This window comes from Petaurus breviceps, unplaced genomic scaffold (genome assembly GCF_028583685.1).
Source record: "Petaurus breviceps papuanus isolate PSGF00001 unplaced genomic scaffold, PetGlider_PUasm1.0 37, whole genome shotgun sequence".
Classification (NCBI taxonomy): domain Eukaryota; kingdom Metazoa; phylum Chordata; class Mammalia; order Diprotodontia; family Petauridae; genus Petaurus; species Petaurus breviceps.
In genome coordinates, this window is record NW_027186296.1 from 74,904,958 (window position 1) to 74,920,783 (window position 15,826).

The 15,826-nt window shown below is 42.1% G+C and overlaps 1 protein-coding gene across 1 annotated transcript in view; it reads right to left on the reverse strand.

The window, feature by feature from the left end:
- Nucleotides 1-735: 735 nt before the first annotated feature.
- Nucleotides 736-15,826, reverse strand: part of SLC28A1 (solute carrier family 28 member 1) — a 65,002-nt gene continuing 49,911 nt past the window's right edge. Inside the window, exons 10-18 of the mRNA XM_069098727.1 lie at nt 15,199-15,279; nt 11,577-11,702; nt 10,049-10,179; nt 8,636-8,804; nt 7,372-7,569; nt 5,456-5,537; nt 4,159-4,257; nt 3,804-3,915; nt 736-3,371 (exon numbers count right to left, since the gene is read on the reverse strand). Coding sequence (XP_068954828.1) covers nt 3,260-3,371; nt 3,804-3,915; nt 4,159-4,257; nt 5,456-5,537; nt 7,372-7,569; nt 8,636-8,804; nt 10,049-10,179; nt 11,577-11,702; nt 15,199-15,279 — 1,110 coding nt within the window. The 3' untranslated portion in view covers nt 736-3,259. The remainder of the gene's footprint in view (nt 3,372-3,803; nt 3,916-4,158; nt 4,258-5,455; nt 5,538-7,371; nt 7,570-8,635; nt 8,805-10,048; nt 10,180-11,576; nt 11,703-15,198; nt 15,280-15,826) is intronic.

Here is a 15,826-nt window from a genome sequence, read left to right on the forward strand (position 1 = left end):
CAGAGAATTGGTACAGCTATGCCCCATCTTTTTTCCACTTTTTTTTTTATTATTTCTCTTGAGAATTTTTTATTTTTGTCCCTCCAGATGAATTTTATTATTTTTCTAGCTTTGTAAGGTAAGCTTTTCATATTTCGACTACCTACCACTAAATAATTTAATTTAGGTAATATTGTAATTTTTATTATATTAGTATGGCTTATCCAAGAATGATTAATATATCTCTAATTATTTAGGTCTACATTTATGTAAAAATATTTTATAATTCTATTCACATAATTCCACTCTGTGTCTTGGGAGGTGGGTACCCAAATATTTTATACATTGTGTAGTTATTTTGAATGGAATTTCTCTCTCTATCTCTTTCTGCTGGGGTTTGTTGGTAATACAGAAAGACTGGTGTTTTGTATGGGTTCATTCTGTATCTTGTTACTTTGCTAAAGTTATTGCTTAAATATTTTAGTTGAACCTTTAGGATTCCCTAGGTAGATCAATATATCACCTCTAAAAGTCATCTTTTTGTTTCTTCCTTGCCTATCCATATTTCCTTGATTTATTTTTCTTGTTGTATTGCAATAGCAAAAAGATAAATATTAGTTTTTCAAATAGCAATGGTTATAGTGGACATGCTTGCTTTGTTTTATCTCTGATGTTATTGGAAAGGCTACTAGTGTTTCTCTATTATATATGATTCTGACTCTTGATTTGAGATAAAAACTATCACATTAAGGAAACTTTTTTTGCTTCAAATAGCATTTTATTTTTTCCCACAATTACAAATCAAGACAATTTTTAGCATTCATTTTTATAAGATTTTGCATTTCAAAATTTTCTCCCTCTCTCCCTCCCCTTTTCTGAAGACAACAGACAGTTTGATATAGTTTATACATATACTAGCATGTAAAACATATTTCCAAGAGTTAAAAAAGACAAGAAAAAAATAAAGTAAAAAAAAAACATGCTCCAATCTGCATCCAGAGTACATCAGTTCTTTCTTTATCTGCTCATTTTACTTTGCATCAGTTCGTGCAAGTCTTTCCAGGTTGTTGTTTACTCTGTGGGTTTCTCTCTGCTTCAAGTGTGTTTCTTGTAAGCAACATATTATAGGATGCTGGTTTTTGATCCACTCTGATATCCACTTCCAATTTTGAGAGAGTTTGACCCATTCACATTCACTGTTATGATTACTACCTGTGAATTTCCCTCCTTCTTGTTCTTCCTCCTATTTTTCCTGTCTTTTCACCTTTTCCCACATCTCCAATGTTTTGTTTCTGTCTACCACCTCCCCTGATCTGCCCTCCCTTCTGTCAGTCCTCACCCCCCTTTACTGAATCTTCTCCCCTCCTACTTCTCCATCTGGTAAGATAAATTTCTATAGTCATCTGATTGTGTATATTATTCCCTCTTTGAGTCAATACTGATGAGAGTAAAGTTCAAGCAGTACCTATCACCCACCCTCCCTATCTTCCCCTCCACTGTAAAAGGTCTTTCTCACCTCTTCATGTGAGAAAATTTAGCCCAATTCTACCTCTCCCTTCCTTCTACACCCATTTTACTCCTCTTTCTCTTCCCTTGTACATTTTTAATGTTGCAACTGCTAAGTCCAGTGCAATCCTGATTGTGGTTCCCCAATATTTGAGTTGTTTCTTTCTGGCCACTTGTGGTATTTTTTCCTTGACCTGATAGTTTTGAAATTTGGCTATATTTTTCCATGGAGTATTTATTTTGGGATCTTTTTGCTGAGGTGATCAGTGGATTTTTTTCAATGCCTATTTTGCCTTCTGGTTCCAGGATATCAGGGCAGCTTTCCTTGATAATTTCTTGAAAGATGTTGTCCAGGTCCTCCTTTTAATTAGGGTTTTCAGGTAGTCCTATTATTCTGATATTGTCTCTCCTGGATCTGTTTTCCAGGTCAAATTTTTTTCCCATGAGGTAGTTTACATTTTCTTCCATTTTTTTATTCTTCTGAATTTGATTCATTCATGATTTCTCATACATTAGCTTCCACTTGCCCAATTCTAATTTTTAAGGTGTTTTTTTCCTCAATTAGCTTTTGTACTTTCTTTTCCATTTGGCCAAAAGTACTCTTTAAGGAGTTGTTTTCTTCAATGGATTTTTTTATCTCCTTTTCCATTTGACCAATTCTACTTTTTAAGCAGTTTTCCAAGCTGTTGAGTCTTTTTTCATGATTCTCTTCCATTGCTCTCACTTCTTTTCCCCATTTTTCTTTCACCTCTCTTATATGATTTTTAAGCTCCGTTTTGAGCTCTTCCATGAGTTCTCTCTGGCTTTACAATGACTTCCTGTTTTTCTTTGGGGTTTTACTGATAGGTATTTTAACATTGTTGTCCTTTTCTGAGTTTGTGTCTTGGTCTTCCCTTTCACCATGACTTTTTTTTAAATTTTTTTTAAGCAATCGGGGTTAAGTAACTTGCTCAAGGTTACACGGCCAGTTATTTCTGGGTGTGGTGCTGAGTATCTGAGTCCGGATTTGATCCAGGTCATCCTGACACTGGAGCCAGTGCTCTTACTCGCTGAGCCACCTGGCCGCCCCTAAGCAATTGGGGTTAAGTAACTTGCTCAAAGTTACATGGCCATGTGTTTCTGGGTGGGTGCTAAGTGTCTGAGCCCGGGATTCAATCTCCAGGTCTTCTCAACACTGGAGCTGGTGCTCTTACTTGCTGTGCTACCTGGCCGCCCCTCACCATGACTTTCTATAGTCAGATTCTTCTTATAATTGTATCATAGAAAGAATTCAGTAGTATTCCCTCAATTTCTACTTTCCCAAGAAGATTATTTAATATTAGACTTTGTTGTTCTTTGAATATTTGGTAGAATTCATTTGTAAAGCCATCTGGTCCTGGTCATTTTTTCTTTGGGAGATATTTATGACTTGTTTGATTTTTTTTCTGAGATTGTGTTATTTAAATTCTCTATATCTTGTTCAGCTAACTTTAGTATTTCAATTCCCTTATTTTACAGAAGAGAGACCTGAGGCCCTGAGATTTTAAGTGACTTTTTTTTTCCAACTAACACAATGTTTTATTATATAACTGGGCCTAGCACCTGATCTCCCAACTCCAGGGTCAACATTTTTCCATTATGCCATGGGACATTTTAAGTGAGCAGCTGAATGTTAACCCACTGAAATTGACTGGGGGTTAAGTATAAACTCTAGAAAAAAGTAAGAAGTGGGGTTGGAGGGTAAGAAGTTTTCCTTTCTGGAAGAATAGCCCTGGAAAGATAATTGACATCCATGCTATATACAGGCAGTATGGTTGTAAAGTCTGCAGCAGTTGGTCAACATCTCTGTGCTAAACTCTGTCCTGAAGCCAGCAAAGGCAGGGGAACTGGTACCCATGAGTTCCGTGCTGAAAAAGGAAAGACAGAAGTAAAATGATGCTCAGAAGCCATCAGGCAAGGGGTTGAAGTCCATACTCTGTGCTGACAAATAGCATGACAATGGCTGCCCCCTTTCTCCTTCACTCTGGTCCAATAGTAAGAGTTTTCCCCTTGCCTGACTCCCACCAGTCAATACTATGATTCTCCAAATCTACCACCTCCCTTCCCTGCATATCCTGCAGCAAACACAGAGACTGCTGAGGACAGGTAAAGAAGAGAAAGAATAAATTTACTAGATTATATGTCAGCCACACCTTTATACCTTTCTAATTCTTACCACTATACCTGTCCAAGTGCCTTTACTTTTCACCATTCATACTGACCTATGGTTCCAGTGTCATCACTCCTTTACCCTTAAGTCCCACACCTAGATGGCCATATAAAGGCCCCAGGAACCTCACCTCTGGAAGACCTGCTTACAACACACATAGGTGTCATAGCTGCTGTTGGTGAAACTTGTGTTGAGGAAGGAGAAACAGTTGACTTCTGCCTCTCTGGGCACATAGAGGATGCCTGGGTAAAGGAGATGAAGAAGAAGCTGCTAAGGTGTATCTCATGGGACCAGGATCCCTGGATCTTTGGAATAAAAACTTCAACCATTGTGCCCTAGGGGAATTAAGCTGATCTCCCAAGGGAGGGAGTGGGTGGATTGGGGAAGTATTCCAGGGCAAAGTCCTCCCACCAAGGGAAAGGAAGGGATTCTGATCAGATCATTCTACTTCCATTAAGGCAGGAGGCTGTGGAGGGGTATCTTACCTGCCACACAGGCATTGACCAGGGATACACAGGCACCAGTAAGTAGAGCACTCATGATAATCTTGGAGAACTCACTCTTCCGGTGGGGAACCATTGAGGCTTCGGACAACAAGAAGAAATCAGGGGCAAAAGTTGAGTGCTCCTCCCTCCCAGGGCCCCAATAATCCAGGGTTGATATGCACTTCCAGTCACCTTAGTTATACCTGCTGACCCCTTACTCCAGAAACAAAGTATGCTTCCAGTTTTGAAAAATTGGAAGGGAGTAAATGTTGCCTATAGCATTGTCTTGTGGTTAGATGTTCCTTCACTGATTTAGTTTTAACCTGTAGTCTAGACCATAAGTTCCTTGAGAGCAAGGACTATGTTTTACCTAAACTCTGTATCTTTCCCAGTGCCTAGCACACTTTTTCCTTAGAATCTTTTTTTTTTAATGAATGGACTCACTTCACTACCAGGGGTAACATTCCCCTAAAATCTCATTTCACAGGCTTTACTGAAATTGGCATATGAACCTAAAATATAAGAGAAGGCTCAAAAGGGTACAAATCTCAGAGACTGGCCCCATTGAGATCACCCTTTACCCCCTAATATTCTGATCCAGGGACTTAATAGTAACCTCTAGTTTCTATTGTCAGCCCCTTTCTCCTTTCCCCTAGTCAACCCCTACTGTCCAGGGGGAATTTTAGAGAATTCAGTCATTCCAAACATATTCAAGAAATAATCCATATAGCAGTACCCTATCCCTCCTGAGTTGATGGATGTTCTTTCTTTCAGATTCAGATTCTTTCAGATAGTCATTATATTCCACCCTAGCTGATGTGTGACAATATAACCCCATACAAAGTTTATACAAAGCCCACTCTCCTTGAGTCCTTTCTGGCCTTCCCTCCTATCCTTATCAAAAGCATTACTATGCTGGTAAACACAGTTTACCTGGCATCATATGGTCCCAAAGATATTCTACAGTCCCATCCCTGCCCCTCTGTGGCAGAGGCTTCAGCCTGGAAAACCAAGATACCAGCCCCCTTGGGAGTCAATCCCAAACTTCAATTGCATGAACCAATAATAGAATCTTAGAAACTAAGATTCATAGAATATCAGAACTGGAAGGACCTTAGAAATCATCTCTAATTTCATTTTATGGACAGAAACTGAGACTTAGAAAGGTTAAGGGACAGACCTAGGGTCATAAGGCTGGTTAGTAGCAGAGATGGGAATGGAACCCAGGTCATCTGTGCCTGATTTACTTGCTAATGTGCTTTCAAATGCTGATTTAGAGTATACTATAGGGACTCACTTAGACCTCCCAGCATGATACCAATGGAGCTGAAATTGGCAAATCCACAGAGAGCAAATGTTGTGATAACTTCTGCTCTGATCTGAAAAACAAAACAAATAAAACCCATGATAGAAAAACCTTAGAAGTGACCTAATCCCTCCTGTGCTACAATGTCTTGACTCTGGCTTCTCTTCTACTACTTGGAGTACTATGAGCCACAGTCAGAAGGAGCTTCAGCCATGGTCCATCTAGGACTCCATAAGTGATACTTTCCTGCGGCTGCTCACCATCTTGGTATAGTATACAGAACTAGTAGATGTCTCACTATGACCTTCACAGTTCACCATCAATTGGCCCTTCCCTCAGCCAATGTCTCCTATGCTTCCTTTGCTCCCATCTTCAGTCTCCTATCTCTTTGTCAAAGTTGTACCATCTAAATGAACCAATTTTGGTCTTTTGCCCTGCCATATCACTGGCCTCCACTCTCCTCCTTGAATTCAATTCTAAGGCCCATAATATCTAGAAAGGCTTCCTAGATTAACTCAGACTATTTTCCAGCCCATCTCACAAGACCTGCCTCTGAATCCTGGTCCTGCCACTTACTAACCTTGTGACTCTTGGTCACCACCCTGAGTCTCAAGGTTTAAAAATACGTGGACTATCTTCCCAATAGGCTTTTGTATTTGTTTTTTTCTTCCTTTTCTTGCTCAGTAAAACTTTCCTTTTGAGACATCTCTCCTTACTTCCCACTCCTTTGCAAAGGAAAGGGCAAGGGTGTCCACAAGTGAGGAACACTGTATATGTAACCAAAGTTTTTCCAATGTGTTGATAGATTTTGCTGGTTTTTTAAGTCTTCTTTCCCTTTTTACTTTTAAAATAATTTGTTATAAGGGGTGATTTTCTGGAAGGGGGAAAGGAAGGGATACAGGAAGAAATTTAGATGATTTAAAAACAAATTATCAGTGAAAACAAATTTTCAAACCTTACTTTTGGAAGATTCTGTCTCAGCTAAGTTAAGGGGAGAGAAATGTTTCCATTCCTTATTTACTAAAAAGACAAAAAAAAGATCGATAGTACCCCCAAAAAATCCAGATATGGAGAAGTTTGTAGCTTGGACCTGGCCTGGTATTTGTCAAGCTAGGATATAAAGAAAGGGGAAAATTCAGATGGGGTGCCCTTGATCCCTTCCTACCTGAGATCTTCCCCTCACATAGCCCAGGACCTAGACCTTCAGAGGCAAAAAATATAAACCGGGTCTCTTTGAAAAGTCTGCAGCTAGGACCCCAAAGGTGCAATGAGAGCAGCCAGGCAGTGAGTGCAGGGGCCAAGTCAGAAGGCAAAAGTATTTGAGAGTAGAGAGAATGATAGTGTTTCCCTGTGGAAGCCTGGCCTTGAGCTCAAACAAAGAGATTACCTTCTTACTAGGATCCTGAGGGACCTCAGTAGTAACACAGAACCAAAGAAACCCAGAGAGATCTGAGTCTTCACTTAAGGTCGGGAGTGAAAGAGGGGAACCTGAGGCCTGCCAAACACTTGTCAAATGCCTCGGGCAGAAACAGCCCCAGTTGTCCAGAATCAACAGCTAGACAAAGAAGCAGGTGGGGGCACAACAAAAATAATATAGAAAATAACAATAGTGTGGAAATCATAACACATGGCACTTTCTAATTTGCAAAAAACACTTTCACATGAATTAATAGCAATCATAGCTATAACTATATAGCACCTCAAACTTCTCATTTGATTCTCACAATAATCCAGTAAGAAAGGTGCTATTATTATCCCCGTTTTACAGATGAGGAAACTGAGGCTCATAGAAGGAAGGCATTCTGCCTAAGGTCACCCAATGCGTTGTCCTTATTCCTAGTACTTCAACTTTGCCACTCTACCCCAGTGCCCCAGTACCACTGTCACAGCCTGCCTACATCACTTACAGAAATCCACTGTTTCTTGTCCCCGATCCACTCCTCTACTCCTTCTAGACGCCTGTTCTTGTATTTGGACAGCTCCTGATAAGCCACAAATTCATTCAGAAACAGCTTGATGCCCAGCATTTCAGCCACTATTGGACAATCTTCCCATGCCACTCCCAGCATGAACGCCACTGGACGCAATATGTAAGAGCAGATGAGCTAGAAGGAAGATGTGCAAAAGGAAGGGTTAATGATTAGCAAGGACCCTACCATGCTCCTCCCTCAAAGGGTGACCTATCCTAAGAAGTGGGAATGAGAGAGACTCAGGGACATATCCCAGGTCCTGTTGGGGCCCATCAGCCACCTTAGACTGTGGGGATCACAATCCCATTGATGTACTACTATAGGGCTTATCTAGTGCCTTCCTCAAACAGCCCTGTGAGATACAATAGGTAGTGTAAATTAAGTCACAGAATTCTGGAGTTGTATGGGACCTCAGAACTTTTCTAGCTCAATACAAACCTGAAAAAGAATCCCTACTACTTATAGCCTCAGCTTGAGACCTCCAATGAGGGGGAACCTGCTACCTCCTGTGTCATCCCACTCTACTTTTAGAGAGTGCTAATTATTGTTAATAATAATATTAATAGTAGCTAACACTTATATAGCACTTACTATGTTCCAGGCACTCAGCTAAGGACTTTATAAATATTATCTCACTTGTTTATCACAACAGCTCTGTGAGGGAGGTGCTATTATTATCCCCATTTTACAGATGAGGAAACTGAGGCAAACAACAAAAATAACCCTCTGAGGGAGGTGCTATTGTTATCCCCATTTTACAGATGAGGAAACTGAAGCAAAACTCAGGTCTTCCTGACCCTAGACATAGCAATCTATCCACTTCGCTACCTAGGTGCCCCAACTTGTTGTAAGCTGTTCCTTACATAAAGCCTAAATTTGTCTCTTTGCCTAAATCTACCCACTGCCCCTGGTTCTTCTCTCTAGGGTCAAACAGAGCAATTTAAATCCCTCTTCCACATATTATTATTGCCATTTAATGGATGGGGTAACAGGGTCAGAGGAGTAAGCAGCTTACTTGTGGTTACACAGGTCCAGTTGTCCTACCCCCAAGTCCTCCATCATTGATACCACCCAGACTAAGGTCTTCAGCACTGCACTCAGGTACTGGCAGGGACTTAGGGCCCTTGCCCAGTTCTGATCAACCCTTAGACACATGCCAGGAAATCTGGCCCTTCCTCTTGATAGCTAAGGTTGTTGTTACCTGGAAACTGAGTTCTTGGATGTCCACCATCTCTCCCAACCAGGAGAGAGCAGCATTAATGAAGGCTAACACAGCCAAGAAGGCAATCAGGTTGGCGGCAATGTTTGCAATGACCCCCACAGAGATGGCGGCTCCGTTAGTGGCAGCTTCCAAAAGGTTCTGAGCCTCCCTAAGTTCATATCAAAAATTATAATTAATAATTAATTTCCAACAATTAGCAGAGACTTCTGACCCATGTACTCAAGCTGTAACTCAAATCTGAGGGTAAGAAAAAGACCTTACTAAGGAGAGGATAGGGACACAATACCAGTGGGAACAGGTGTTATGGATCTTGTCTGTCTTAAAGCTTCAGACACTCAAGAAAGAAAAATAGAGAGGATTGAAGAGAGGAAGACTGAGATGTCCCCCAGTGTAAGGAGTTACTTGTAGAAGGTCCAGAAGCAAGATTAGAAAGAAAAGAATGGAAATGGAGCAAAATAAGAATAGACATCATGAGAATACATATCATAGAATATTAGAGTTGAGAGAGGGACTTTAGAATCTATCTGGTCCAATCTATACATTTTACAAAGGAATGATCTGGAGCCCATAAAGGACAAATGACTTACCCAAAGTCATATGGTGTTCAAAGGCAGAGCCAGAACTAGAACCCAGATCTCCTGACTCACATATCCAATAAACTTTCCATTACATCACACTGACTCTCATGAGTAAGAAATAGATATAGGATAGTAGATCTGGAGTCCAAGAGACGTGAGTTCAAATCTTGACTCAGTCACTTACTAAATACGTGGCCATGACCAAATCATTTAATCTCTAGACACTTATGTAAACTGTGAATAATAATGGCTGTAACATCTATCTTATAGAGTCATTGTGAGACTTAGCTGAGATGGTGAGATACTTCCTAAACTATGAAGAGCTTCACGAATGTCAGCTAGCACTATGATCATTGTCATAGGACCTCAGGACCATAGACCTTGATCTGGAAGGGACTTGAAGAGGTTAGCTGGCCCAACCCCCTCATTTTACTGATGAGGAAAATGAGGCACAGGCAGGTTAAGTGACTTGCCCAAAGTCACATAGGTACTAAATCACAGAGCCAAGATCTAGACGCAGATCCCGTGATCTCAAACTCAGGGCTCTTTCCATTGACTGCTGCCCTCAAGGAGCCTGGGCAGTGAGAATAAGAAATTAAGCACATAGAAGAAACAACCTGAAAATCAGAGAAATAGAGAAAGATTTTGAGAGAATAAGTTTCCCGAGGGTTAGTGAGAGACAGCAGCTACAGAAGTGACAGTGGGACAATATGTTGGCCATGGCATCATGATCTTTATGGGTTCCTCACTTCCTGCTCTAGTACCTCATCTCCCACCTCCAAAACAGTCATATAGAGCCTCTCATAGGACTTACCCATAGGACAGCTTCACCCCCTCTTTATTCTTGAACTTGGATTCTTCTACTTCTGGGTAGACCAGTTTGGACAGGGCCAGAGCACAGGGGGCAGCCATCACAGAGGCAGCAATCAGAGAGGCAGGGTCAATCTGCAAGACCCAGGGTTGGGATTAGAAATGATGGGAAACTCCAAGGGGGATGAGAGTGGTTGCTATAGGCAAGTCAAGGCATTCCAACTCCTGTTTTCAAGCTAGGGGTGACATTGGTAGCAACAGTGGAATTTGTGAAGATTTACCCCAAATGCCACATTTTCTCTGTGTAATGGTCTGCTTGGCTCCCTGGCTTGATACCCTCAGGGGTAGGGAACCTGCTCTAATCTTTGTAGCTGGGATTACTTAATCTCCACCAAAAAAAAATTCTTAAAGGCCTTCACAATCTGGATTTACCCTATCTTTCCTGGCCATTTGGGCATTAGGGAGGCTATTTCACATTTATATAGCACTTAATATTTGCCAGGCACTGTACTAAGCACCTTTTACAAATATTTTCCTCATCTGATTCTTACAACTCTCTTCAGGATAGGGACTATTATTGTTCTTATTTAACAATTGAGAAAACTGAGGCAAATAGTAGTTGACTTTCCCAGGGTCACACGGCTAATAAATGTCTGAGGCTAGATTTGAACTCAGGTCTTCCTGAGTTCAGGCCTATTCCTGTATCCACTGAATCACCAGCTACATCACTCTCCCTCCTTTAATCCAAACAAATTTTTCTCTGTTGCTCACATTCTACCCTCCATCTCCTATCTTTATTATGCCTCTGTACTGGCTGTTTTCCATCCCTTGAATGTACTCTCTCCTTATCTCTGTGACTGGGGGCTAATCTAGGAGTTGCCTGACTATACCTACCACCCCTGGGGGAGAAGAAAGGGTGGTCTGTCTGATTTTTAAACCCTCACTGTGCTCAGTCTGGCACATCCTATTTGCCACTGAGCTTAGGTTATGACATCCTGGAGCTGGATTTCATTTGCAATTATGAACATGGTTTCTTACAGTGCTCGGTAAGCTCAGTTGTTCTCAGGCCTTTACTGGGTTATTTGAACCTTTAGGGATAAAGGTTCAAATAACCCAAGGGTTTGGATAAAAATAAATAAATAAAGGTACTGGAAACTACTTGGTGACTGAAAAAAAAACATATTAAGGCAGAGACTAAGAATAATATTAAAATTGAGGGAAAAAACTTGCCTAGATAAAAATAGAGTTAAGAGAGTTTGAGACAGCCCCAGAAAAGCTGCTGGCTAGACACTGAAATTCAATCATGACAACTAGTCAGAGGACTCAACACATCAGGTGTTGTGTGTTGCATGCAAAATGTGCAGAGGCATCAAATGGGCCCTTTGAGAAGGCCCACCTTGCCAGGACCTGCTTTGGTTTGTATTGTACTGCCAGAGCCTCTGAGAATCCAGGGTCACCCTCCCACTGTGATGAGGCAGCAGAGCAGGACTATATTGTGGAGGCCTAGTCAGGGCTGAGCAGGCCAATCTTACCCCAAAGGAAATGTAGGCTCCCAACAAACTTCCTGCAATGGTGGCATAGCCTCCTGTTATAACCACATGGACTTCAGAGAGTGTCATATCTGCGAGGTACGGCCGGATCAACAGAGGAGCTTCCGTCTACAAACCAGGCAAAGAAACCAAAGAAAGTCTTCAGGAACGAGAGCAGACCACACTGAAGGGCACCAATTAGGAATCTTGTGGCAAACTGGGGAATCGTCATCCTGAATGGGACCTGCCTATAGGGGCATTAGGTACATTTAACAGGACTTGATGGAAAGAGCCATACTGAGGAAGAAGGGAAAATCCAAATGTGGTAAGAGAGAATCCACAGAATTCAGTGCTTTGCCCCCAGACCCATGACACCAGAAAGCAGGTGAATCTTTTTTTTTTATTGGTATTTCATGAACTCCTTTGACAATCTGGTAAAGTCTATGGATCCCTTTTCAAATTAATGTTTTTAAATAATGGAAAGAAATACCAAGATTCGGTTACATATCAGTGAAAACAAAAATAGAATTTTTTTTTCCATTCAGGTTCCTAGGTTCTCCTGAAATCTCCCCACCAATCAATCCTTTGGGGCTCTCTGGAGTCCATGTTCGGAACTCCTGCCCGTAAAGGCACTGAAGGATCTGAACAATGAGTTATAGAGGCCATCACAGCACAAAGAGAGTGTCAGGAGACTGAGATGCTACAGGCTAGAAGGGAAAAAAAGGCAAAAAAGTATTGATTACTGTTTACAATGAGCAATCACCTCCATGACCCTTACGATGGAGAAAGCAGTCCTAGAAGAAGGGCAGAGGAAGTGACTGTCACTCCATGCGGCACATTACAGGACGCTTGAGGAGATTTCTGGTCTACAGTGAAGAGAAGTGGGTATGAAGCCAGCTTGGATGCAAGAACACTGGAATATGATAGGCAAACCAGTGGTTGTGGTGACTTGTGCATTTCAGCAGAAGAGTAATGAGTGGGCAGAGAAAGCAAGAGGCGCCTTGGCAAAAACACTTTCCTTGTTTGGCCACTGTGGTGTTCCACAGAATGCCCCTGGCTGTTTATGTCAGGCAGGGTAATTGCTAGTACTCTCACATGGTGCATCAATGCAGAGCAAGCAAGATGAGGGTTGTGAGGTCAGATTCTGTATAAAACAGCCTGTAGGATTTGTGGTACATAGCCAGGCTTGCCCCAGATCCCCATTTCTGAAGGACACTACTACCTGGGGCCCAACTGATCTTCAAAGAACTTTCCTTCAGAGAAGGATACTGACTTAGTCAGCTAATCTTTACCTAAGAAAATCAATCCTTCCCTAACTGGTCTGTAATGGGAAACTGGCTAATGAGGGCTCAGTCCTGGAAGCCCTCACTGGGGACCCATGTGGATGTCTGGGGAGCCTGCTTCTGGAAGCTTGAGGTGATGTGGGATGGAGAGGCTTAGCTTGACACTTTAATTCATATGAAAGTAATTATTCTCTTACTGTTCTCTGTTTCCTTCCTAGAGAAGAAAAGAGAAGATCTTTTGGTTGGCTAATAAGCCAACCAAACTCTTAGAACTGAGGGAGCATACAAAAAGCACCAAAGGAGAAGTTTACCCTCCCTCCTTGTGGCTGCCTGTCCAGTATAAGCTTTGAGCTCTAGAGGTCTGCTGGGTGAGAGGGGAGGGGAGGAGAAGAGCAGGCATGTCTTGTGACAAATTCTGCAGGCTGTAAAGAGCGTTATATTTCTGTAAAGCCATTTTTATGGGGGGATGATAGGGTATTTTGTGTGCCAAGCACTTTTTATGATTATTTATTACTGAGGCTATTGAGGATTACTGAGGACGTGGAGTCTGAGGTCTCTTTCCAGCAGCTCTCTCTCTCTGAGCTTTTGTGGGATGGCACAATCCCTTCCCCCCTGAGCTACACCTCCCTTCCCCCCACTTCTATTCCCTGGCTCTTCTGAGGATGGATAGGGAAGGCAATACTGGAAGCTTCTGAGAAGAGAAGAGCTGGATTTATGACTTGGGTAAGCCCAGAATGTCTACCTAAGGGAATCAGGAGCCTGAGGGTAAGGGCAAGGGAGGATCTCATCTTTTCATCAGGAAATCACACCTCATCCAACTTGTTCTGTGCCAAATACTACAGTGTACAAATGGCATTCTATTTCTCCAGACCCATTTTTATGGAACGGGGATGATAGAGTACTTGGGAATGTCAAGCACTTTGTGACTATTTATTACTGAGGTAACTAGGTTTTCTCTGGCAGTCGCTTGGGTGATGTCTGACTTTGCTGCCAACATTTTCTCAGTTTTCTCTGTCTCTAGCAGCCCTGATGATGGAGGATGTAGGACATTTAGAAGCCTCTGCTTTCCTAAGCCAGACATTGCCCAACAAGTTGAAAAAACAAAACTCCTAAATACTGAATGGAGATTCTACTCAGGTTACCTGCTTGAATGCCTCCTACGAAGGTGAGACAAAGTGGGCTCTAGCCAGAGTCTAATGATGACAGACCCAGAGCAGGACTTGTCTCACAAACACAGAAGGCCCTAGAATACCCAAAAGACTCTAAATTAGGTGTTCTTAACTTTTTTCATGTGTCATGGACCCCTATGGCAGTCTGTTGAAACCTGTGGACATCTCCTAATGATTTTTTAAATGTATTAAATAAAATACATATGATAGCAAAGGAAATCAATTATAATGAAATACAGTAACAAAATATGTCAAACAAAGCAAATTCATGGACCTAGGTTAAGAATCCCTGCTAAATGGAGAGTGTTCTCAGAACCTCCCACTTACTTCGGAAAATTTAGTCTGGATGTCATATCAGTCCAGTCCTTTAGGTCACCCTGGGCACCCTGGCCAATCTCATGTCCAAAGCAGATCTCATAGGAAAGAATACAGAAGCCCACAATTCAGATTTCAGATAGACCACACAGGACAGAATATGACTTCATGGTTTTTAATCTGTAGCAAGCAGTTGGTTTGGAGCAGACAAATCCCTGGAGTATCTATGGAACTGAACTGGGCTCCCCAGACCAATTCTGGCAACACCTATGTCCTGTGTAGGGCATTTCCCATGGAGAAGAGTACATGTGCCCTGGACCCTCCCAGTGGACTGGCCCTCTTCATGTGCATGTGCAACCAAAGGCTACTAGTTGGTCTTATGTGCCCCACCCACCCACTCACAGCCCTGGGTTGTGTCAAAAATGTCTGGAGACTGAACAGAAAAGGCTGCCCACTCAGTAGACTTAAAAGAAGAGACAACTTCTGCTATCTCTCTTCATGTCTCTGGGTCTGTTTGGGGGTTTTTCCACTCATAAAATGAAGAAGTTGTACTAGGTGTTTCTCTAGTCCCTTCTACCTGGAGCATTTTAAATCTATAAACTAACAAGAACCCGAGTCTTGAGGGTGTCCTGGGGCAAAAAGAAGCCAATAGATGGCAGGGATTGTATAGCTAAGGGTGCTCAGAGCCTTCCCGTATCAGGAAGACACAGACAAATACCAAGGAGCATGAGCTGCCTGGAAGAAAGGTCTGAAGGATTCTTAGAACATAGAGCTTTCAAGACCAAGAGCTTAGTGAATTTCTGAGAGTGAGTCTGCAGCTGCTTGTGAGGAGAGACAAATAAATTAGACAGCACCTACTTGGCTCACAAAGATGTTTCCTGCCACACTTAGGGTCTCTGTGGCTGTGGTTCCCATGGTGACCTGCATCAACCAGGAGATCTAGAAGGAGCCAATATAGCACATTAGACCTTGGCATATAAAACAACTTTAACTTGTTTTCTCATCTGAGACGCAAGAACACAACCTTAACAACTCTCTTTCTCTCAAAACAATAAAAATGCTCTCTTTCTCTCTTTTCCTTCCCTTCTTTCTTTCTCTCCCTTCTTTCCTTCCTTCCTCCCTCCAGGCTCCCCATCTCTCTCTCTCTCCCTCTCTGTCTCCCTCTTGTTCTCTTTCTCCCTCTCTCTTTCTGTCTGTCTCTGTCTTCCTCTTTTTCTCTATCTCTCTGTCTCTGAATCTCTTCCTCTGTCTTTCTGTCTCTCTCTTTCTTCCTAAACTGGGTCTCTCTATCTCACCCAGGCCAGAAGGGTAGAGGCTACTCAAGGGCCTAATCCCACCATTAATTGGCATGGGAGCTTTGCCTCTTTCTATTTCAGATATGGGTCAGTTCATTCCTCCTTAGTCAGCCTGGTGGCCCCCAATACTAAGATGCTTACCATATTGATAATGGATTCAAACCTCATCAGCTTTGCCTACTGAAGCTCAG